The sequence below is a fragment of the Pygoscelis adeliae genome, unplaced genomic scaffold, assembly GCF_000699105.1.
Source record: "Pygoscelis adeliae isolate BGI_AS28 unplaced genomic scaffold, ASM69910v1 Scaffold77, whole genome shotgun sequence".
In the NCBI taxonomy this organism is placed as follows: domain Eukaryota; kingdom Metazoa; phylum Chordata; class Aves; order Sphenisciformes; family Spheniscidae; genus Pygoscelis; species Pygoscelis adeliae.
In genome coordinates, this window is record NW_008825216.1 from 7521678 (window position 1) to 7547923 (window position 26246).

Consider the following 26246-nt stretch of genomic DNA (forward strand, 5'->3'; position numbering starts at 1 on the left):
TTTTAATCCAAGCTGAGGGGAAGTATTTCCCTTGCTGCTTTGAAGCACTGGAATGGTATTTAGACTCCTGTCTTCTACTGAGAAAACAGAATGCACCCTTGGCCTTTCAAGGGTGAAAGGTCCTAAATCAGGGCTGTGTTGACTTAGTTCTACTTGCCCAAAGGAAACACATCACCAAAACCATGTCTTGAAGTAGCTTTCCTAAAAAAGGCTGATTTATTTCTATGCCATCCCATCGTGGTTGGTAGCTGTTGTCAATACTTGCTGTTATCTTTGGAGCAAGAACATTATCAGCAGGTTTATGGCTTACTAATGCCATACTGAGGATTGTTTATTTTCTCTGGCAGTTGATATCTAAAAGAATGGCTTTAGGACAACAATATACATTTCAGTCTGAGGAACTCATTAATAATACTTTAATCCACAGGAGTCTTAGGTTTTATTTTGCTTTACTCTGCACTGGGAAATTTTTTTTCTTGACTTGTCCTCTCTGAACTTGCCGAGCACGAGCTCCAAATCCCAGAGACTGCATGGATTCTGTTAAGTATTTCTGGTCAGGAGAGATGCACAGCATGACCAACAGTTTAGCATCACCTCCTAAAAGCAGGAAAAAGACAAAACATATTTATTTACCTCATTATTTTCAGTAAGTTATACACTGGTAATGTATTGATCTACACAATGACGAGCATAGGCTAACATTGCTTTTATGAAGCAGAAGACTGTACGTGAAGATGGCTGTTGAAAACAGACAGCTCCTTCAAGGGAAGTCTATATCTAACAATATGATATTTGCCCCAGTGGAATAAACGTTTCACGATTTGTAATGTAGATTTTTTCCCCCTTTATAGCTTCACCGGTTAGTCTGCACGTATGTTATGGGTCTGGGCACTTCACTAAGCTTTGTCAAATGTTTGTAAATTCGGGGTAATGGCAAAAGGGCTTATTTGTGTGACAATAAAGCAAAACAGACTTCTTAGAAGTTCACAGAGAATGATTAAACAAACAAGGAAATTGCCACTTTCAACACTTCACCTAAACAGTGTCACCCAAGTCATATGCCAGGCATGGTTAAAACCAAGCTCAGTGCCCATACAACATAGCTCCTAAACTCACTTTCTTTGGCTTTCCCTTTTCACACTGGGGACTCCAGCACTAGGTGAAAGTCAAAGTTCAAGGAAAAATTAATAGTCTTTCAGAAGCTCTGAAGAACTGTTACCTCAGTCACTGTCAATGCCTTGAACTGGAGACTAAAGGGCTGATGCTTTCTGGCTGAAGAAAAATGGACTAATATACTATATGGTTGGACACAAATCTGACATTACTGCAGGAATTACACTTGCTTTAAAACTATTTCTGCACAGATGCAGAGCTAGAGAAGAGGAGGTGACCCAAACACAAAAAGGAGTTGTAGCACAGTACCATGCATATGTTCTGTCTCCCTCCTTTGTCTTACTGCTACAGGGCACAATGTTAAGGAACGTGCAAATATGTCACCACACCCTATAGGAATAAAGATTGAAGCTTAACTTGTAAACTGTACCTGACTTGAAACACCAGTGAAATGCAATTATTATCCTTTACACGATCCTATTAGAGATGTTGTGATTATTCCAACTGTATTCCTAAACTTGGAAACAGCAAGGTTTAGCCAAACTCAGGAGGAGTTCAGAACTCTCACAGTGTACTCACGCTGCTCCAAAGCCAGTCTTTGAATTGAGGCCCACATACAAGGGAGGAGTACAAGATCATCCTCTAGTTTTACACAACAAAGGAGGGGAAAGATTGAGAAAATAAACCTATGCTGTTAAACAAAAGTCAGAATAATCCCTCACCTACGGAGTCCTGAAGCAGATGCGTAAGTTTGCTGTTTCGATATGGTACATGAGATCGCTGTTCTGCTATTGCTCCAAGAACGTCTGCTAGGGCAGACAAGCTGCGGTTAATAAATGATGTCTCCCTCAGTGCTGCACCTGTCACTCCAGACATACCTGGTACAGTGTAGAAAAAGGCAATGGTAAGACTAAACAAAGCTGCTTCAATTGTAATTGTGAAAAATTCTGTTGCTGTATCATCGACTTTTGATGCCGTGTTTTTGAACCCAAATTCTGAACCATGACTTCTAGTCCACCTATGCCAAAAGCAAGATGTAGTCATTGTTTACTCCAGGCTGCCAATGCATTGTTCAGTATTTTATATTCAGGAATATTTCATATTCCTCTTTGAAGGAAGGTTAAAGAAGGTTCAGTGCCTGCAGATGGTCTGAAGTATCTCATGTTAAAGTTGATCTCTTCAGCTGTACAATGCATCTTGGCTCCGTATGTATTATGGAACTGAGAAAGTAGGAACACTGTAAGATCAGACAAGACAGCGCTGCTTTTGAAAACATCAGTCCACAGTGTCTCCAGAGAGAACCCTGTTGTGTTCCACCATTTTTTATAATAGTTAACTGCCCCGTCTGTATCCCTTAGGAAGAACAGGAGTGACACTGATGGCATAAGCTGCAAAAACAAAACTGTACAGCAGCCGTAAGTGTGAGGAGTTTTTGTTCACCAAAGTCTGTAAGGTGCTGTTCTTCATGGTATGATTTGCTGTAAGGAAATCGATACAGGAAAACGATGCCCTTCTACCATCCACCCAGCATGGTGGTACGTAGCTATGCTGCCCTTGAGCAACACTGGAAAGGTTTGGTCTACAAATCAAGTTGCACCAATTTCAAGAGGTGCTGCAAGCTCAACTCTATGATCAGTCTTGATGAGTGTGCAGTTAAGAGTAATTAATTCCTCCTGTCCTTACCTCTGCCATTTGGGAAAGAGAAACTTGCTATTACCATTTAGCATCACATTATTCAAATTCAACCTTTCTTCAGGATAGTGGATGAGCTACAGATGCATCTGCAGTCAGTTCTCATTACCCAGAGCACATGATCCATGCTAGGCAGAGCTAACGGTAGTGGGATGGTCAGAACGGGCTAACAGTTTCCTCAGCTGCTTTCTGTCCCACCTCTAGAGAAACAAAGAGGCTGTACAGACAGAGGCTAGGGATCTTGTTTTCCCTTTAGGCCAGTATTTTCCCAACTGGGAGAAAAAGAGAGGCGTTCAAGAGGCAAGCGTGAAAAAGCACATGAACAGAAAAAAAACCAACCCAGAATTCTGGACAGCGAGGGCTGGAGAAATACGACTGTGGGAGAGGATGGGGCTGGAATGGTAGAGTCCCTTTGCAGAGAGGCACAGAGCAAAACAGTTTGGAAGACCCTCCCACAGTGTGTCAGTAATCTGAGATAGGATGTATCTCAGACTAACTTTACTGGGGTCTGTGTCTACAGCCATCCCCAGGCTTCTTTTATAGTTGGTGAAGGTGGACTCCTGAGACAATGGGTATCACCCTAAAGCAGAAAACTGCCAATAGGTGAGGAGGTACATGTTTAAACTGCTGATTATCTACATTTGGTTAGATGAACTTCCACAAAGCATTAGCCGGGTTTTCAAACTGAAACCTAGTTTGCTAAACAGGGACTGCTTAGTAAACGCTGTAAATGATCCAGGATGGCTGTGGAGCTAACAAGGCAGGGAGCTGATGTACATTTAAAGTGTGAGAGATGCCTGCTACTGCTGCGCACTTAGATTTGTCCACACTTTAAAACAATTACAAGTTAACAGCTGCCCTCACTTTTATCAGAGTAAGACCAACATCTTCAAATCTCCGCCAGCATAGCTGATGGCAGAAGTTAGTCTGATGTGTGTGCTGGGCCACATCTAACACTGATGTAAGTGAGCACAGTTCTGGGCTTCACTGGAGGATCTGGCCCACTGAGCCCCAAACCAAGTAAGTGTTTGTCCTGGTTGAACTGAGGGAACAAACACACACACACTGTTGCTCAATTACATGTTTACTAAACAGTTTCCAGCACTTAGAGCAAATGAAAAAAATAATGTATTATACTAGGTTTCTCTGTAGAACAAGAGCTTAACAGTGAGCAACAGCAAGAATTCTTGGCAGTAAAGTAAAAGACTCTTTCATAATACTGGTTCAGTTTTCAAATCATTATTTCTGGAATGGTACATTTGGCTGCATGGCTTTTCTTGGTAAGAAAGCTTGTCCTTTAGGAAATAATCAAGTTTTTGAAATTATTGTGTGCACAGAGGAGAGGGGAGGAGGAAAATACTTTGAAGAAACAATGAAAACAATATTATCTTTTCAACGCTAACTTCCTCCAAGACTTTTTCCACAATAAGGCAGAAAAACCCACACATGGTGATATGAATTATTACAGATATTAGTAATATTTAAATAATTTATGCATTTTAAACATTTCTGTACAAAGACATGCTAATTTTCAGAGTAGGAAAACAGGCCTAATAAAACCAGCCTGAACAAATATACCTATGATATGGGTAACTGCCCTGGGCTTATTTTAGGCTTATGCAGTGAGATTTTCTGTTAAACTGTACCAGTGTAAAACTGGAACAATCAGGCCCACAAATTTGTGGGTCTAAACCATCCCCTGTGTGAAAGCAGGGTAGCACATATCCCTGCATAAAGAGGTAAAGGCAACTATTGTAACCTAGATCTGGGAGGATCCATGCCCGTAAACAGACGTGTTCGCTTACCGACACACTCACTACCAGCCAGATCCACCAGCTGCAATCTAGTTTTGACTTGCTTCAGTTTCTCAGCAGCTTCAAGTTGTGCCGGTGAAGAGGCTCTGGAAGAAGAGGTGGATTTATTGTCTCTCAATTTTTGTGGAAAGGTGCAGGAAACCTCTTTATTTAGTCTCTGACTGGTTTGTTCATCTTCCCATGAAGTACCTGGTTAATGGAAAAAACAAACAAGGGGAGCTTCTCGCTGACACTGGAAATTGAGATGGGGAAAAATGGGGCATCAATAGCGGAAGTACAGTATCTGCTGTTTTAGGCTATTCTAGCAGAAGCAATATACGAGTCAGAATCAATGGCACGGGCAGGCTGAATGACTTTTTCTATCTTATCTAAGGTTTTGTTCATCAAACTGATCATACCAGTTGGTAACAAAACTTGGGTGTAGGTTCTCTTGTATCTAATATCCTCGCTGTTCACACTTCTATGTGGAAAACAAGAAACAGGAGTCCAGCAAGGACTTTAAAGGGCATTTTTAAATGTTTTAGATTGACTGAAGCCAAAGTGAGATTTTGAATGTTTGGGAGCAGTAAGCTCTGAAGTCTGTTTCTGTGTATTTGAAACATCACCTGCTGGTGCTCTGGCAAAAAAACCAAGTTCATCCTGCCTCTTCTATTTTGTCCTTTGCTGCTGTTCCCTCTAGACTTCCCTCAGCCCTCATATGCCGCTGCTGCACCTCCACATGATGAGTTATTAGCCTCAACAGCATTACTCCCACTTGTTGAGGTTGGTTACCTACTACTCCTGGTAGTTCTGTAGCTGCATTAGACTGCTTCATATCCTTCCTCTTCCTCAGCAGCAGCATCAAGCTTTCACGCTCTGCTGGGAAGGAAGAGGAAGACAGATTCTCTGGGAAAGCTGCTTTGACATTAGCTTAGCAGGAGTATATGCAAAAGGCTTTCCTAAAGCAGTTTTGCTTTTTTCCCTTCAGTGTTTCGCTTTTCATCCGCTCCCTCTCTGAAAGACATAAAAGAATAAAAGGCACACACTCTGCTACAGGTAATAGAGACAACAGACTCTCTTGGTGACTTAAAGAGTCTTGTTGCAATAGTACAAAGTTCCCAGCTGCAAAACTTGAGTAAGGAACAGACTGAATTGGGTTGCAGCGCTCTGTACCTCTCCAGCTAGGCTGTTGCTAAAACCCGAGCTAGCTGTCCACAGTGTAGATGGAGCAGCTGTGTTGGTTTACACAAAGTAAATGGCTTCAGGCCATACAGTGTAAAAATAAGTGTTCTCACTCCTCTTCAGTTTGAGACAAGGCAATTAAGAAACTGCTCTCCTCAAACAACAGATATTACTGAAACAAAATGCTAAAAGACCTTAATCAAACCTGAAAATGTGCTGGCTTGTCAACCCTGGCTTTAGGTGCAGAACTCATTACAGACTTTACAACTTTTTATTTAGTGACTTACATCTTCGGTGTTGAGATATTTGACAATTGCACCTAGCTTTTAAATCAGGAGTTTCTCCTTTTAAACAAGACAGAATGCGCTGTCACACTGCTATAGCGAGGTCCCATTTGCAGTGCTGCTCTGCCCCCCCATATTGCACATCTTCATCCATGCGCTATGAGCTGAAAGCCTGAGTCTGCATTCAACATAAATCAGACATTTCTATGGAGCTTTGCTGCCAGACAACACGGCGTAGTAGGGTGACCGCAATTCCAAATGACAAAGGGAAGTCTTGAGTAGACCGGATGGCTGATGCGCTAACGCTGCACACACTGTGTTTTGAAAAGTAACATCTGTCTGATTGACAAGAATCTGGAACTGGCTAGAGCTCACATCTGGAACGCTGGAGCTGCAACTTGTGAAGTAACTGTGTCTGTTGGCAAGGCCCATAGGTAAGCCAGGGCACTGTTTGTTCTGTTTTACTAATATCGTCGGTTTAATTTCTGATAGCAATCTACGGGAAAAAAATGTTAAATATTTTCCACTTTCTAAAACCATATTGTTGTTGCAGAGTATGAAGGAGATAGACCACAGCACTGGAAGCAGAGAGCCTAATTACAACATGAGCAAAAGAAAACAAAGTTAACCCCCAGAAGCTGAAGTTATTCCTAAAGCAATAAACTGGTAAGTCTTGGTGTGGTAATGAAAAGGAGAAATACAGGTTTTGCCATAGTAAATACGACAACTATGTTTGTTCCTACAGTGGCCTATTATTAACAGTTCAAGAGACGCTGAATTTAATGGACGTTTTTGCAAGGCAGCGGGTAAAAAAAAAATTCTCTCTCACCAAAAAACAAAGCATATGATGATCCCTAAAACACATGGTTAGCTTTACCACAAACTTAGCATGAATATGATACGTCATACAAAGTGATTTAACTATTGTATTTGAGTAACTATCTTATTGATATCTTTTCTATCTTATCTTATACCTTACCTTATGATTTACTAATAAAATTTATTTCATTAGTTGTTTCATGCTATAAAACTTCAAGAACTCTAAGTCAAGAAATGTAAAGAAAATTGAAAAGTTGTTATGAAAGTGAAAGTTTCAGTAGCATTTAGACATCAAACTGGTCTGTTATTTAAGAAGGTATGCAGAAGTTAAACAGTGGAAAAGAACTGAGGGAATGTATTAAACGTGGGAAAAAAGAGGAAAAAACAATCTGAAAATCTCTCGGTCCACAGACTGTTTTTCACAAAACAACTGGCTCTACATGTATTTTAGTAACATCCTACTCACCAAAGTTATCCCCAGAGACGATTGTGGTTATGGTCAAGGTAACTACCAGATGAGAACGAGAGGAATGAGCATGCACCAGTGTTGGGTGCCTGACTCTCAGCTGTAGGCCTTTGTTGACTAGATGCAAAAATTCAGATGCATTTTCAACAGTCCTAGGAAATGAAGAAACAAGCAGATTTAACTGACTCACAGTAAAAATCACATGAGAACACTGACAACGTAGATGTCAATCTGAGCATTTCCACTTCCTCACTCTTCTAACTTCTTATAGTAATCTCAGTTTTCAGCTGCACAGAAAACTGTATATAGACTTGTTCAGGTGGGATACAGTCCAAGATGCAAATTCAAGACAAAAGCTGTCATGTAGTACTGAAAGTGCTGAAGAAGTGGCCCGTCAGCCTTGCAGGTCTGTAGGTGCTGTAGCTCAGCTCTAGAAGTGACTGAAATTTCTACACCTCCACACTTCAGAAGAAAAGACATTCCTAGAATCTCTGGTCTTACAGAAGTGGCGTTGTTCAGTTTATGTTAAGGTAGCTCCTGTTCTTTGGGAGGTACAGAATTAGGGCAAAAAAAGAAATTTCTCTGGGCCTTTGAAAATCATATTTCACATTTGGAATTAAATCCAGAATCCTTGGAAAAAAGTTCAATTCCACTGTTCAATGAGCAGGGACTCCAGCACAGTGTCAGAATAGACAGGCATAAGTTTCTGTAGACCATTTTATCTCGGACTATCTGTTTTCTTTTCCAGTTAAAGGAAATACTGCAAATATGACCAATCGAAGGGCAAAAACCTAACACAGAAAGTGAAATAAACTGATTAGGTAAAGAAAAAAACCACTGTGATTTCCCCCAGGTTTGTGATGCTTAAAACAAATGAGGTAAGATTGCCTACCCTTTCCTTTCACTGCATTGCCTTCTTCAATAATCACTCAAGTTACATCACCTAAACATTAGTTTCTAGATGGGGGTATAAATTATTATGACTGCGTATCACAGCCTGGTTACTGAATGCCCTGTAACACTAGACGCATTAATAACTCTCCTGACAGGCTACAGGCTTGGTTCCACATCGCTGCAGTCAGCAAAAGCAAGCATGTGATAAAAGGCAAGGCCTGACTTAGATTTGGCCGATTTCAGGGCACAAACTTATTTTATGCTAGAAGAGCCATACTTGAAGAGTTGAGAGACAAAAGAGCTATACCCGGCTAAAACAATTTCCTCTGAAAATAAAGCAAGGGCATCTTAGGAACAGAAAAACACTATGCTTATAGACACTTAAGAGAAGCAGCCACCTAAAGGCAGTTCCCTGTGTAACCAGGGCTGCAGGAGCTAAATGATCACTATAGACTTCGCCGATCAATCCTGAGCCGCACATGCTGGCCTCCCCTGTAATATCTCTGCCTCTGTGCATCCACTGGTAGTGTCTCCCTGGTTGTTTGACCTGGCACCAGCAGGGAAGCAGTGGCTCTAGTTCCTACTGTCAGAGAAAGCAGAGCCTCACACTGGGGTGATCTGACTATTGCCTCAAGTCCAAGGAGGGCAGATCTTGCCTTCCTGAGTTTTGAACTGCAGCTTCCAATGGCTAGCCAGCCAGGACTGGACGGCCTGAGAGGTAAGCAGCCTTCGCTAGGATGTAGCAACAGGCAATCGGCTTCTGCAAGCTGCTGCTGTGCACTGGCAAGGGGTCAGTGCTACAAGCTGCTGTCCTCTAACTAGCAGAAGGAGATAGGCCTCAGGGTATGCTGTCAGTGCTGGTCACCTACTGGGAAACCGCAGTTGACTTTGGAGGTAAAAAGCATTCCCAGCCCAGTGCTGCAAGCTTGGCACAGTAGCTTCTCAGCAGGGCTGACAGTAATAATTTTTTAGTATAATCTCTACGACTTTATCATGCTGTATGTACCGCATGTTCCAGGACCAGATTCTACAGAATCTTCTACAGAGAAGCCCTGTTGTGGTTAGGTTAAAAATCTGATGCTGAATGTTCTCCAAAGTCAACCAAGCCATAAAAGAAGAAAGAGACTGAGGTTTTTGTGATTCAGTAAGATGTACATGTTAGCAGGAAAGAGACTACTGTACTTTAATGGATATATGGAGAAGCCAATGAGACCCAGCAGGCCAATACATTCTAGATGAAATATTATCACAAATGAGGATGTGTTTTTATTCAAAGCACCAGCTGTTTACTTTAGATTTCGGGCAGCTGGGTGGCCTCATTCAGTGGTTCCCTTACTTTGTTTGGGTTTGCTTTTTCTTATTAACCTTTATGTGTAATTATTAATATAACCTGTTTATGAATTGGACTTTTTTCACTGCTTGCATTGTAATTTAAGTAACTTAAATACAAGTCCATATTCTTATTTATATTTGCATTAGAATTGGGTATTTATCAATTGATTGAGATAAGCGGTTTTTAAGAGGTGCTTACTTCAAGGCACCAGGTTCCTTTACCATAAATTAAAATTTACAGAAATAAACAGAGCAGCCATTTTATTAACTAGAAGGACAAATGAAACCTTATTGCAGCTTTTAGTTCTTGTCTCTGTGGCACAAGTCCAGCAACATCTCACCTCTCCCTTCCCCAAAGCTTAGGAAAAGAGATGGGTCACCCACTAACTATGCAAAGCTCCCTTGAGAAGGGGAGTAGGCATTTTTCAGGAATGAAACCAGGCCAGCCTCTTGGTTACTGAAATACCATAATCAAAAATTACTTGGAGGTTCTGATGAAGCAGGAAAAATTTAACTCCCATCATACCCACACTATATGCACCCATCTTCATTTTCTAAGTCATATAGTTCTTTTCTTCTCTAGTCAAAGGAAAAAGATTAGCTCCTTCAAGAAAGATTCAGCATACATAGGTTAGGCTGCACTCCCAACCTCTTCTGAAGGAGTTTTTCATTCCCTTGACAGCAAAGCCTTAACCAGACGCTGAAAGTTGGAGTAGAGTCACAGTTGGGGAAATCCAAGAACAGAGACTGAGAGAAACCCACCAGTCAGCATAATACAGACAGAGAGGGCAAAAGGATTCATCACATCAAGCTCCAGTCATTTCTAATTCATTCCATGCTCTGATGGAGCATGCAGAGTGCAATCAAGGATGCAGAGTTTCTCTGGAAATCATATTTAACCTTAAGACTGAAGAGCAGGCATACCCCAGATCCAAATGTTAATCCTTTCTAGAATATTGCAGTGATTATTATTTCATAGAAAGAAAGGAGAGTTATATAGCCCCCATGGTGAAGAAAGTCACTTTACAATTTCTCTGGGCTCCCACTTTTCTATGAACAGTTCAATGGCTAGAAAATACAAGTCAATAAATGCGTATAACTAGGTAGAATAAAAGTATGTTTGTGCAACTCTCCAGTACATTCTTGTATTTTTATCAAGGTTTTCTGGCAATAGCATCAACCCACATAAACAAACAACTACTAGTCTGCTTATGTGACTAAGTCCCACAAAACAAAAATACTGCCTTGAATTATTTTCCACTGAGGGTGCATTTTATTTTAATTGGCGGGAGCGGAGGGGGGAGAGGGATGCTTTTCATATCTGACTTCTAATTCCTCCTGGAAAAGTAGAGATTAGACCATGACAAGCATTATTATAAAGAATTGAAGAAAAACATCATGTTTCCCCAGAAACATAAAACACTATAATACTGTGCTACATTTCAATAGGACAAGATGTTTCTTTTCACAAACATTATTTGGCCAAGGAGCAGAACACTTTTTCTAAGTTTCTAGACTTCTCTGTAGCGCACAAGCAGAAATGTTCACTTCTAGAATCTGTTCACATGCTGGGTGCTCACAGGGAGATGTCCAGTAGTGTAATTCCACTGGGTAGCACCACTGCTCTGGTGCCATGTGGCGGTGTACAAGCCCCACGTAAGCAGTGACCACCCGTGGGGGTCGTGATGGCAGCATCCAGCTTAAGCTGGGCTTTGGGGACGGATGGCAATACAGTAGCCAAGAGCTGTCTGGAGCAGTGACCCAAACCTCTTGCTGGTATGCAAATATGACTTACTCTATAAATAGTGGACAGCCCAGGGCCTGTTGAGCTCTCCTGCGTGGCAGCAGGCTGCGTGGCGGGACCTCCCCTGGAGTAGGGACTCCTCTCAAGGTTACTCCTCGAGGTTGAGAGATTCTTTGCCGCAACAGATCCTCAGTAAGTGACTAATAGCATGCTAAACTTTGAAATCTTAGCTAAGTGATATAAAGGATTAATTGCGCACATATAAGCCTTTAGACATAAACCGTTGACCAAGTCTGGGACTAGGTTTGGATCCAGCCGTACGTGGACTCCTCTCTGAGAAGGAGTTTAGAAAGCAAGGGGGCCCTTTCTGAACCTCGTGACTCAACAGGAGGGTCTCCCTGACAGTTTTGTCTGACCCTGTCCTCTATGCAGTAAATAATCACGTGTACCTTGCTATCGAGCCTTGTTAAACCACTGTCGCATTTACCATTGAACTTTGTTAACTCACTGTTTTCTATCGAAGTGTATTGTTGCTTCTTTCTTACAAGTGAAGTGCAGTCTCGCTCCATCCACAACATGCCGCTAGTACTGCTTGTCATTATTTTTTTTGCTAATGTTGATTTAAAACTAGCATAAACAACACAGCCATTACTAAAATGAAGCATCCGAAACAGATTCACTCTTGTTAATGGATGAATTGTTACGAACATGTGATTTTTACCATCTAGTTAGCCAAGGTGTTTAACATAACAAGAAAGTATTATACATTTGCTTTGTATACTACACATACGTAACACCAAGAATCATTCCCATGTGTACTAGAACAAGCCTTTGTAATGCTTAGTAAGTACAAGAAGGCATGAAAATAAGTATAGCTGTAGCCTTAAACACCTTAGCTCTCCCTACACCATCAAGATGTGTAAGTAAGAATCAAACTTACCATATACCAACACTGGGAAGGTATACGTCTTAAAACTGAATGGCTAGAAGCTTAGCTGCTACTTAGCTTTTAGTTTGAAGAACCTGGATTTTCAAGAACTAGGGGTTCAAATACCAGCATATCAATTCCCACTTTAATGCCTCCAGTTATGAAAACAGAATACTAAGCAGTGCAAGATGGGTATTTGTATTAAAAGATAACTTAAAATCTTACTCTTTCTAAAGTACTTTTTTTTTAACTTCAGTGTGTGTAGGGAAAGCTAACACTCTACAGCTGCTCAAAAATCTACAAGACGTACATACGTTTCCGTTATAACCTGTAAATTTTATAATTTGGTAAGACTGAAGGGAAAGCACTTTGTGACTGGGTTACCCCTTTTTTTACATCTGACAAGATGCTCTAGATCCAGCAACAATGAGATACACAGCTGTCTTCGGGCATTCTGAGTGGAACATGCCTAACACAGGAGTATAACCCAAACTAATTGTACTGTTATTTCTGAAAGTATTTTGACATTTGCCGCCAACTGCAGTCTAATAGACTGAGCTCATGGAAACAGTGAGAACTGTTCTTTTGCATATGGTTAGGACTCATTGTTTAGAAGTGATAACTGGTGCCTATAATGCAATTTCGTGACAGCTATACATTGCATTGAAACCAGATCATGGTGGGATGATAAGGATCAAATCGTGTACTTACTCATGCGTAAGCAACGGAACATCGCTCTTTCCTTCTCTGGTTGTGACAACATCGCGTTTGACACCAAATACTTTTCCACAACTGTCTTTGGCCAGAAGATCAAAAATTTCATTATTATACACTTCTAAAACAGAAACCTCAACCCAGTAACTTCCTGGTGGCTTTTCTGAAATAAGCCTGGAGAATAAAAATAGAAAAAAAAAAAAAAAGAAAAAAGCCAAGAAATGTTGAAGTCAAACCCCAAGTGAACAATCTGTAAATAAAGTTCTATTCTTTAATTGTAATCTAATTACAATCTGATAAAAGTGCTTATTAACTATCCGCAGCTGTGGTTTTGCGTCATCCACATGCTAATGTTAAGCTGAAGAATCAGAATACAGTTAAATTATACGTGAAGCAGTAAATAAAACTTGATTTTCCAAACAGCTGTGCCAGCTTAAACTGTTTTTCTCCATTAGCCTCCCTCCTTCCTCAAGATTCTTTTACACCATTTCTCTGCTGGATGTTAACTGCGTTCAGAGCTCAAGGTATGATAAACTCTGGCAGAGTGCAAGCAATGAATAGGCAGAGATGGTAAACTGCCCAGCTAGATCTGTAAGAGGTTATCTGTCCACAGCCTCAGAAAATTCATAAATTAAGGGCTTGTCTATTCAGGAGAGCATTTACAGTTATTCTGGTACAAAATTGGATCTTTGATTTATCTTACACCATTCTCCAAAAGAAATATGCTTAGCTGGAAAAACCTCTAATGGCTCTTCCATTATAACATAGCAGTGCATCAGCTCAAATCATGCATTCAACTAAAAAAATCTGAGAATTCTCAAAGCAAGAACAGATTGTGGTTAAAAATTCTACTACCATTCTTCTTGGGGACTGAGTTCTAATCTGGATCCTCTTCATCTAATCCAATTGCCAATTTTCACAAAACTTGTAAGAACTTAATTATCTTTTGGACTCCCACAACTATGGTTGAAACATATTCAAAAGTTAATTAGGAGTCTGAAAGACAGACGGACAGATAACAGACAGCAAGACTGCATAATCTTATTTTCTTAGAAAACCAGACTAAGCAGGAGAGAGACTAGAAATCTGTATCAAAACTCAAATATAGAATGGCAGTTAGAGAAGCTGTAAATCTTAATCATTGTGAAGCTGAAATCTGTAATGATAAATACATTACAAACATTATTTCATCCTTTCTATAAAGTTTAAGGTGACTGCCACTGAGACGAGCCTTTACTTAGTTTTTACCTGAACACTTCTTGGGTAGCTCGAGGAATAATTCCAAGTTCTGATTCATCTTCTATGGAGAATGCAAAGTTCTCCTCTAACCGTGGTCCCAACATTGTGTATGTCTTCCCGCTTCCAGTTTGCCCATAAGCCATGATACACACATTGTACCTGAAAATTAAAAGGGCCTTCATTTATTTTACCATTACCAAATGTGTTTGTAAAGTGGCAAGTCAAACCCCAAACAATTTGGGAACACAAACTGAAACAAAAAAAAATTCACTGCCCCTGCAGATTTCTTTCTGGAGATTTCAAAATCTGACCGAAATCAAAGTACTGCTCTCGTAACGTCGCCTAAACAGATTTTATTTTTTAAGCAGAGTTGAAGGGTTGCTTTTAAGCAGAGTTTAAGGGACGCTTAGCTTGGAATGACTGATGAGGTTACACCTCCTGTCTGCCCAACTTCCAGTTCACGCACTACTGAGCTGCTTGTTAATCAGCTCCTGCATTTTACAGTACAGCATTTTAAAGTAAACCATGGCTGGGTTTGATTTGTCTTGCAGTACTATGCTGCAAAGCACAGCACTAGTATCTTAACAGCTGGGAACAGTAAACTCTTCAGCTCTCGTAGTCTTTTTCAGGCAGGCTCATCAGTCACAGCCCTTAGTCACTGGAAAGATAAGACAGACCTAATAATAAGAGGCACAAATTTTAAACCAAATGCATTAGTTCAGTATAAGCATGCACAAAAAGACTACTCTGGAATAAAGGTGGTAGGAACTGCTCTGGTATGGACTTGTATAAGGTGAAAATGTACAGTGTCACTGCAGAGGTACAGGCACCTATGAAACACAACTCATCATCTTCTGAAGTAGACATGTAAAATACATCTAATGAACAGAACTCTGAAAATGCCTGTTTCTCTGCACTGAAAATAATAAAAAAAAAAGTCCACAGCTGTGAGCCCTGTTGTGGATGCCTGCGCCGCAGGGATCTGAATTTAGATGTATGAATCCTATCCAGAAAGTGTGTTTCTCACACAGTCGGCTCAAAGTCAACATCTTAAGCAAAACAAGTGGGCAGATACAAATGTCTCCAGCCACCGTACTACTTTGTATTGAGGACCAGTGCTGTACCGTGCAGCTGAAGGTTAGTCCCGGCTTGGCTGCGTCTGCGCTGCAGCACCTGCCAGCACCTCTGTGTTGAGGACAGAACTGTGCCAGCAAAAACTCTTGGAAGACATGCAGTTACGCTGACAGGACTGCTCCTTCCCTGGATTATCTTGTTTGTTCAGACACACAACGTTAGCAGAACCTCCATACGTGGCGAGTGCTTTGCAATATGCTGAAATTTCTGCTCTACTAGCGAGTTGCGAGAATGGGCTTGCTCCTGTTCTGCCAGGGAATACAATTTCACTGCCTAAGCTATACCTCCTCCATGGGCGGACCTGAACAGCTGCTTTTGGTTATCCAATGCTGCTCCTCATATCAAAAATGTTTCAAGCACATGCCAGCAATTTCAATGAAGACCCCTCATCTAATTGTTTTAAATTTATGGTTTCAAGTAATGAAATACTTACATGGCCATTGCAGCGAAATATATTTGCAGCAATTTTTTGCATATTAAACATGCCTGGAAGCAATTCTTTTTGGAGGATTATTTAGAAAGCTTTCTCTTGTTAGAAAGAAACGTGGGCTGATAAGTAACACAGCAAATACCTGGGTACCCCTTCTGGGGATGCAAAGTCAAAGTTGCAGTCAGTGAACCTATAGTAAGTTCCCTCCACATTTCAGGGTGCAGAGTATAAAACAGAAGTCTAGTCATAGATTTGATGAAGTAAAGGAGATAACTGTAACTGAAAATAAAGAGCACTACAGCAAAACGAAATGTGCTAGAAATCAGGGCTGTAAATCTGAAACAAGGGATTTCTGTAAGTATTCACTGCTGGCATAATTCTACTTGCATTTATGTCAGTGGAAAAGCTCCCACTAATTTTGGTAGTTTTCAGCTAGGTTAACAATGAGCAATTTTCACAATTCTACCCCTAACACACACTGCCTCACCAGCCTGTAGCTTATTAAGACTTCTAGCCCCGCTTCAAAATCTGAGAGATCTTTGGAACCAAAAAGGGAGCCAGAAGTTTGCAAGTAGTAGCTTTCCTTAGGAAAATCAGAATGGAGGTCTTTTTAGAAGTCCTTCAAACTTTCATATAGTCCAGCTATTCAAATTTGCCTTAATTGCTACTTGTTAGAAAGTAAGCATCATGGACAAAATAGTTCTGACAAGATATAGATGATATGATTAGAAGCTAAGCAGACAGGTGCTTGTAGCATTGAAGATAGAGATGCAAATCAGGTATCAATCAGTGATAACTTCTCTGCCAAAGCCAAAACAGTATTTCAGTAAGCCCAAATGAGCTCAAACTATCCAAAGCAGTATTATATCTAAGTCGGCACAGGAGAGAATGAATTGTTGGGTCATTCAACAAAAGGACAAGCAGCAGACTAGTTTATATTTACCTAGTTTACTTCATTGGTGTTCTGGTTCCGACATAAGAGTTTCCAACTCTAGTTCCAACAGTAGAGCAATCTGAAAATTTCAGGCTATGATTCACCTATGTGCCCTGACATTTCTCCTTCTTCACTCTGCTTCATTGGTTATATTCTTATTTCAAAAAGTTCTTATTGTCAATCTAGAATACCAACAGTTTTGTAGTATATCTCTCCTGAAAAGAGTGTGGATGTTCAGTATAGCAAAGCTATCACTAGGAGAGAACACTGTTAAAGGAAATCAAAGGAGGAGAAATGTATTCTTCTTTAAAATAAATAAACAAGTTTGATTCTTCAATGCTGTAAAGAAAAGAAATGTTATCTTACTCCCTTGCTGGCCCTGTATGGCTAACTGTAGACTTTGAAGCCTGCTGTACTTTGTCTGTTTTGCATATGGGACAATCTTTTCTTCCTGTATATTTATACTGAAAAATGAAACAATTCATTAAGAAAGAAAAATAAAGAAAAAATAAAGGAGTGGAGCACTCCTTTCTACTTAAGCTAAAAGTTGTTACAGACGACTTTGGAGCCCAGACTAAAACAACCAGGAGCAGCAAAAAGCTTCAGCGTTCAGACCAAGTATGTCTGTTTCCCATTTACAATGGGAAGGCTGCTGAGAAACATGGCTCATACACACAGCCTCACCTGCCCTGAAAATCTGCTTCTGTTTAAATGGCACTTCTGGAAGAACAAGACAACTCTCTTGTTTTCAATAACAGAACATTTCCTAACTGAATGTAAAAATCCTAGCATTTAGGACAGGATTCTCTCAATGTGGAAATTAGAAAGCGGGAAGTACAACAGATCAAGGTACAGATCAGATACGTCTGAAGATACACAGGCAACGTATTGAGCCAAAGCAAACTTACATTCATTGCAAAAGGAAAAGCAGAGAGAGAAAACAGTGGTTATAAGGACTTCTTCAAATTCCTCCAACCCAGTGGTCCCTAGGTTGCCCAGCTATGGCAACTGTGGTTACTCATCCTTGGTAAACTAGACTAATACCATACGGGCCATATAGGACTTCCCTTACTCCAGGTAGCCCTTGTGGGGCCCTCTGTGGCATGTGTAAAGGGACGGCTGGGATTTCCCAATTTCTACAATATCCTGATATGCCTCTTCTAGGCTGCTTTTAAGAAAAGGAGACTTGGAAACTTCCGTGTGCAGACTGCCAGGAACAAGGATTGCCACTGTTCAACTATACCACTGCGGATGGAAAGAGACTGGCTTTCCCTCTACAGGGAGGGAAAGGTCCATGACAGCTCTACGACCACCATCTACAATCGAGTGGAATTGGAGCAGGGGTGAGAAAGGAGCAGAAGGGAAGTTTTGTATGAATCTCAGTTCAAGCCTCAAGGATTATAACAATATGCACTTCAAGGCTTCTTTGCAAGAGTAGCTTAAGTTGGCTCTAGTATAAATAAAGAATCACACTTCATGAACTTCAGTGGCTAGAAGTAATTACACATATTTGTTAGTGGTTGTTAACTGATCAGTTTTGTATTCAAACCAGAATTCTGTTTTAACCCCAGTGCCTGAAGGAGCGTTAGAACTACGACTGAGGATGCTCAGTTCTGGTTCAACCAAGAATTGCTTGTATCACCTTCTATGGCCTGCGCTGTACACCAAAACAGAACAGATGATCAGAGAGCATTCTCTCTAGCCTGGCAGGTCTTTCATATATGAAAACACTGTTGGAAAAGATGTATCATACTGTGTCTACAACTGAAAAACAATTCTAAAACATAACCTACCAAAACACAAAAAAAGATAGTATCCTCCGTTAGAAGCAATGCTTAAGTTTGCCAGAAAGAGACCAGAGAAAAAAACCTAATTTTTTTCCTAAATTTGTCTGCTCTGCTAAATTTTGTCAACAGTGTTTTCACGCTTATATGGGGAAACAACATTCACTTGGTGTTGAGTAGAAACAAAACAGGAAAATGCAACTGCAAAGCCACAAAACTTGACAGGACCACCAGTATTAAGTCATTTTTTTTTAATTGATGGATTTCAGTAGATTACTGCCCTTTGACTTTCTTACTCCCACCTTTTAACTTACCCATCCAGGAGAGATGTTAGCAAAGGGGCCACATCTGCAAATACTGTGTCTTGAGACTCCAAAGCATTGTAAACTCTGAGGAGCAAAGTGCAATGATTAACTGAAGAAAAAAATATAAACATGTTGTCACAATACAAGAATACAAACTAGGGAAAATGTAGGCCAGTGACATAAAATGTGTGACCTACCGACATTTTTATGTCAGGGGACTGAAAATTAGAACTCCAAGGTTCTCGCACACTTTTTGGGAGTGGCTGCTGTCTGTGCTGGAGGGAACGACCCGCAGGCGTACGCTTGTGGCTCTCTGAGCTCATCCTAATCCTTCTGCCTGCCTCTCTGGCAGACAAAGTCTTTTTTTCAGGCTGTACTAGATCTCTCTTACTTTTTCCCACCTACCAGACTGTGAAATATCCCTGCTGCCTGTGTCTCCTTTGTGTCACACTAAGGAAGGAAGTGGTCAGGTTGTGCTTCCCTTTAGATGTGGATAAGGTCTGGCAAAAAAAAAAGAGGTACAGAGGCTGCAAACTTGCCTCAGGACTTGTCTCAGAAGAGTCAGTGGCAGAGCAGAAATCAGAAGGCCCCTGAGGGTCATGTTTAAGGCTGCAATGTCTTTGTGGGCAGCATCAGCCTAAGGTATTTCCATCCCCACCCTTGCTGAACTATCTGCTCTGAAATAAACACTTCTCACTCGAGGGAAGGCTTTCTTTTACATTGTGATGTGGATTTCAGACTAATTTTTAAACAGAATGAAAGACAATTAAATTGAATGAGTTATTCCACCTCTTAGAAAAGAGCAATGACAGTACAATCCTTGGGCCAAAACAATGATGTCTAAAACAAGCGCATAATTTTTTTCGAATTCAAGGGGGAAAAAAGCTAACACAGGGCTCTTCAAAGAAATTTTTCCTCCAACCCTTTCAACTATCAAGTTTGTACAACATACAATCAAGACCTGAAAATAGGAAATCATCAAAGGGAGGAAATTCTGATCATAAAATGTGGACATCCTAACTCATTCATTTCTTCTCTAGCACACCAAAAACATATCCTCCCCAAGATTACAGCCTGCAGCAGCAAGTACTGTTTATACAAAATGAACAGAATCTAAAACATGAATGTCATTAGCCACACTTAAGTATTTGAGGTATGAATGTTTATCTTTGGAAAAAGCTTCCTTGTCTGATATCTTTCTGTTGTGATTTTTTTTTCTTGGTGTTTAGTTCTGCTTTCTAGTGAGTCATGTGTGTTCTTTTTAGCTTATAGCAAAACAACTAATTAGAAACAGGAATTTTGGTAACAGCAAACATTAAAAAGCATAGTTACTTCCCTGTGCATATAGTATACTAGTACACTTCACTTAGCAGTATTCCACAGCTTGTGTATGATACTACAAGTTTAGCTGAACTAAGACATAGTATGTGTGCTTTTTAGCATTTACTCAAGCCTCTTTGTACATTTGACCAGGATCTGGCCACTACCGTCTACAGCCTGCACAAATGTAGATTATGTATTCATGTTCTCCATAAATAAGACTGTACAGAGGGATCACTGATAAACAGATATAGAATTAGAGCCAACCCACTTAGTTCAGCATTTTGTTCCTGACAATAGCCAGAGGAAGGAGCAAGAAACACTATGGCGGCTGAAGACACAATAATTCATCTCTGTGTCTCATCCTAATCCTTAAACTGTAAACTGGCCTCAAAACTGAAATACGAGTTGAATCTCTGTTTCAAAAAAAAATTATTAGAATTAGTATTCAGTTTCTTTTTGCATCTTGCTGAATTCTTGGCCTGGAGTAACATCCTGTGGCAATGTGTTCCACAGTCTAATTGTAAGTTGCATGAAAATGTACTCTCTTTAATCAGGAAAGGAGCACTTGTCTGGCTTGATGGACAAATACTGCTTGTCTTGCCATTCCACTGATATGCTGTCATACTACACTGAGAAACCAACAAATATGCAGAGATGTGGCACAATTTGTACTGGGAGGAAACAAACACTGAATAGCAATACTCCATCCTTGCTTTGCATGCATACACACATATGCTTCAGTAAACTTTGCACATCAAACCTGTAAGGTCAATATAAGAGAGCAAAAGCACTTCCAAACACTTTTCTCTGCTTCATTTGTCCTCTGCAATCAATGAAATACTCATTAGCACCAAGTCCTCCATCTTAACCAACTAGGCTTCTAACTCAATATGTGTTGAAATTATATTTTTTTCTTAACACATCAAAACATCCCAGAGCTACTACACAAAAAAACCCAAACTTAAAAAGGTAGTTTAGAGATGAGAAGTCATACTGTCTTCACTTGCTGTTGATGGGTTTTGCTGTCTAAGAAGGCAAATAGATTGCTACCGACCACAACCAGGGCTAGAATCAACCAGTCTTAGTAGTCTGTTTGCACTGCAAAATAGTATAGCCATAGCTAACTATGTCAGGTTCAGGTTCTGGGTAGCCATTCAGAGGAAAGGCATGGGGCTCCATGCTACAGTAACTACTCCAAATATTTACTCAACTTCCTAAAGCCACTACTTAGCTGCTGTAGTTCAAATGCTACCAGTACCCAAAGTAGTTTAAAGTTGGTCCATGCTACAGTAACTACTCCAAATATTTACTCAACTTCCTAAAGCCACTACTTAGCTGCTGTAGTTCAAATGCTACCAGTACCCAAAGTAGTTTAAAGTTGGCTTGAACTAGTTTATGCTACACTGTATTCACAGCACTGGATGAAGCATGGGCACCCACTTAATTAGCTATCTGAGACCATGAAAGACGCAGCAAATCCGGAGAATCTCTTTCTATAAGCCCATGTATTTTTACCAGAGTGATGACAGATTTGTCCCTGTGTAGCAATTAATGTTAATTTCACCTTGAAAATTCTGAGCTTCTTTTTTATTTTGCTAACTGGTTCGCCAATAAAATTATAAAAGCATAACATGCTGAAAGCTGGAATTTTCTTCCTGAGCTGAAATCAAATATTTTGCCATTTATTAGTTCCATAAAACTTTGCTAAAAAAATAAACATTTTTGAGTTCATAAGAACCATATGCTCTTCTGTTTATAAAAAAGAGCTGTGCTAGGACACTGAAAAAACATTCCCCAAGAACTGCATTCTTTGGGGGATTTACATTTTTTTAACCCTTTTCCTGATTATCAGGATCTACACCACATGTCCAGAGTCACAGCACCTCTGGAATCCTGTGTCAATACCATTAACTGTCTTGCTCTACAGAGTTGAATTCCAGCATTATTCTGCATTTACTTCAACTGGTATGGCTGTGTTAGGTGTAGCTGGAGGGTGAAAGGAATTACTTTGAGTAGCTTAGCAGACATGCAAGGGGGCCATGTACCTTGAGAGATCGCATATACCTTGTATCAAGGGAGTCCTATAACCTATGGGGTCAGTAAAGCTTCCCTAAGATTTGCATAATCTCAGAATTTTCGGTTGTTTGGTGGCCTACACAACAGCAGTTCCCAGACTTCATAAGTAGAAAGAGGCAGCATCTGAGAAAGATGCCTCAAGGAAAGGGTGAATGACTGGCAATGTTTAGCAAACCTACAGCAGTTTGGGCTGAACAGGCTCAGACCTTAAGTTTAAACCAGGACAGATAATTCATGTTGGATACATTTGACTTTAAATCAAGTTTTGCCTTCAAGCAAGGAAGCATGAAATTGTCCTCATGTGTTCTGTTTCCAGAGGGTTTTGAAGCATGGTTCAGGGTAGAGAGCCTACTATATGAGTCATTGCAATGTATAGATGCAAAGTTTGCATTAGAAAAAAGGCATGGGGCAAAATTTTGTATTTCTTCATTTACAGAGATCTCATTTGTATTAATGTATCTCTTTGTTCCTGTTTTCAGAGGTTCAGGTCAGCTCCATTCTGAAAGAACATAAGGCACCTTTCACAGCCTGACTCCCTGCAGTTTTCTGTCTTGCAGACTGACTCTGGTGTCTCATAAGACACAAACACCAATTAAAAGCCTTATCACAGCTGGTGCATTCAAAATCTCTCTCATCTATGTGGATTCTTGAGCATCTAATAAAGAAAGTGGTCACACTACAGCCTTTCCCTCAGGAGCGCTGACTTACATGCCGCTACTCTACCCTGCTGTCTATGTTCAGGACATTTTAACTCTAAGTTAAAAGTAGCAAGGCTGAACATCGAGTCTTACAAGTCCTCAGTCCAGTTTCTGGGTCAGTCATGCTGTATGTCTAATGCTGAAGTCACGCAATCCACCTCAAGTCCTTAACTTTAAAATGTGGATAACACTTTGCTATCTCGCAACATGTTGTAAGGATCATGAGAGCTACTCAGACTGTGAAGATGGTCAAGTCAGTCTCTACACAAGTTTCAAACTTAGGCATATCATTAGTCTTCACTGAGAGGGAAGACTAAATGTGTCATCTGTATCCTGAAGTGCATTATTCTGTCCTGGGAAGAACATGAACACCACATAAATAAAAAAAAATATGAACATTACCTTCTAATCAATGCCTACTAAAAAATTAGCCTTCACTATACAAATCTTCCAGCGATCCAGATTGCTACACAGAACTACCCACCTCTCAAACTGAAAAGTCTTGTTTATTGATGCATGACCAGGACGGCTACACTTTACAAGGACAGTTTCCTAAGAGAATAACAGAATACTTACAGTTAATATCATAGGAACACACACACACAAAAAAAGAAATATTTATAATTTCTAACATTCCAGGTGACAGCAGTAATTAAGGATCGTGAAGTCCGAGGCCCTTCTCCAGCAGTCACCAGCATGTGAGGCTTTAGAGACTGTACACTGCAGTGAACTAGCAAGACAACAAGAAAGGATCTCAAAACACATTCAGATTATTAAAGAACAACCAACACAAAATATGTGCACTTAAGTTCACGAGAAAGATCCAAACCCTCACCTGAACTTCTTATGTGCCTAGAAAGCCACAGGCAAGTAAACCCAACCTCCCTAACTGCCACCACAGGTAGAAAAAAATGGCAAAAAGAGCCCTTTTTTATTATAGAGCCAGTTTTCACAGTGCCTTTTCAGATTGATTTCATATATATTTGTGCCTAGAACTGAGCAGAAGATGCACATTTCATAGAAAAACGTGCTAGTCCACAACTGTGAGAAAGAACTGCACTAGCACAATAGGTAGAATTCCACGAGTTTTTAGTGGAATCCACTTTCCAGATGGATTATATAGTAGTTTTGTAAGTCTGACAGATATGTAAGCAGCTCTAAACTAGAGTTTACTAATTACTAAACTAATTACTAGAGTGTAATCACAGCAGTCTGGCATGCCTTACATAGCAACTTCTGTGCCCTTCTGCTCCTCATGGCATATGTTGCTTAATTGCAGAGAAAAGTAAAGAAAAAAAAATGTGGGGGCTTACAACAATTTGGGTGGAAGCTCACTAGCATGCAAAATACTTCATCTAATTCAGGGAAGTTTCCTAGCTTACTAACCTGCAGTTACATTACTGCATTTGATGAGAGTGCTGAAATTCCTACTGTGCTTCAGACAAGTGGCTTGGAATGCTGAACTAATGGCCTTCAAATGAGTATTGCCACAGAATGAAGTTGTAAAGAGCTGAGTAAATAACGACTGCGTAACAGTATGTCCAGCAAGCAAATGGCTAATAAAAATAAAATTTCTTGTCTTGAGTTTACAAGTATTTCCTCCTCTTTGGAGAAGGCCAATGCATCATTATCAACCTAATGATGACAACACCCACTCTACAGAATGAGCTATGTTAGCCATCCCAGTACTGGCAAATCTAGCAGCAGGACAGATGTGAGTACAACACTTTATACAAAAAGGCCTGACAAAGAAATTCTAATAGGATCAGTAACCAAAAGGCTCTGGGGGAAGGAAAAAAAAAAAGAGGAAAAGGATACAGTTATGGAACACACTTCTGATTGAGATATCAAATTACTTGCAGACCAGCTTTCCCTAAGCTGAGAAATGGGACAGAAAAAACTCTATTTGCATGACATAGAAACAAAAGAACTGTTAATAGGCTGAAGTTTCATATGAGCATTGGTAATGACCTTCCTTTCTCAGGAGTTCAGTATGGCCTACCATATCCACCACAGCTGCTGGCCTACAGAATTTCATCAGGTTTCCCCGTCAATAGTGCTTGTGAAATCCATACAGCTCTCTCTCATGAACACTGAAGAACCTTTTTTTCACCCCAGAGTCACAGAATACTCCCAGTCTGAGTTCTTTCAGGGCAATATGAATCATGGAAATGACAAAAGGATACTTCATAAATATTCACAATCTGTCCTGACACCCAAGCCTGACCCCCCAAGCCTGGGGAGCAGTTCAGTAAGTGAAATTCAGTAAGGCAGAGAAATAATTTTAAATAAGTTATATGGAATAGTGGATATAGACATGATCACAGAATCCAGCTGCGATAATTATCATTTCTTATCGCTTGTTACTGCATATATGCTGAAGGCTATGCCCACTTTCCCAAGACTACTGCTCCACAGCAGAGCCAATGTAAAGGAGACTGCGACTGCTCCTCATGTTTCACTGCCGACTTCAGTGCAACCAGCTGACACAGCACCGAGGCTGACACAGACAGCTTAAAGGATTCCCCACACTGGGTAAGCACCAGGGGAAGAAACCTCTAGCTGGGGATGGTGATAAGCAACTGGGCAGCGATAATGTCTCCAACTGCTATAGCTACATCTACCTGATCTATTACAAAATTACCTCCCAAGAAAAGGAGGGTCTTGGCTGTGTTAATTCATGTTTTGCCAGTCCTATTTTAAGAAACAGCAGAATCTTGCACCTTCCCTGCTAAGTCATGCAGCCTCTTTGCCATCCCCTTTTTCTAACTACTCACAAGTGAAAACCTTCTCAAAATGATTTGAAAGGAATTAATCATGTAGAGGCAGCCAGTTTCTTTTCTCTGTGACAAAGGAAGTTGGATTCAAACATCACGTCAGGTGTTAGGCTAGGGCAGGTGCCTCAGGTGCCTGTGTAGTCATGGATAGAGACAAACATACTTAAAGTTTAATTCAGTTCTTAGGTGAATGACTTTCCCTCTGGAGGTGGCTACTTTTCTTCAGCAACCACAAGGGGAGTCTGGAGTGATTAGGCACCTCATTTAAGTGTCTACGTTTGGTGTTGTGAATCCAGCTGAAAACATAGCTACTCATTCAAACATGACACCTACATTCACTAGCACACACAGCACACCCTGCCAGAGATGGACGAAATTACAGAAGAACAGCAAGTGGGATCCTAGGCCAGAATCACAGAATGGTTGCGTCGGGAAGGGACTTACAGAGATTGTCGAGGCCAACCCCCTGCTCAGAGCAGGGTCAGCTACAGCAGGTTGCCCAGGACCATGTCCAGCCAGGTTTTGAGTATCTCCAAAGATGGAGACTCCACACCCTCTCTGGGCAATCTGTTCCTGTGTTTGACT

General features: G+C 40.5%; 1 protein-coding gene across 1 annotated transcript in view; it reads right to left on the minus strand.

The window, feature by feature from the left end:
• Positions 1 to 439: 439 nt before the first annotated feature.
• Positions 440 to 26246, minus strand: part of KIF25 (kinesin family member 25) — a 36973-nt gene continuing 11166 nt past the window's right edge. The window contains exons 6-13 of the mRNA XM_009329255.1: positions 23369 to 23436; positions 18797 to 18871; positions 14210 to 14359; positions 12959 to 13135; positions 7350 to 7501; positions 4611 to 4808; positions 1836 to 1991; positions 440 to 597 (exon numbers count right to left, since the gene is read on the minus strand). Of these exons, the coding sequence (XP_009327530.1) occupies positions 440 to 597; positions 1836 to 1991; positions 4611 to 4808; positions 7350 to 7501; positions 12959 to 13135; positions 14210 to 14359; positions 18797 to 18871; positions 23369 to 23436 (1134 nt within the window). The remainder of the gene's footprint in view (positions 598 to 1835; positions 1992 to 4610; positions 4809 to 7349; positions 7502 to 12958; positions 13136 to 14209; positions 14360 to 18796; positions 18872 to 23368; positions 23437 to 26246) is intronic.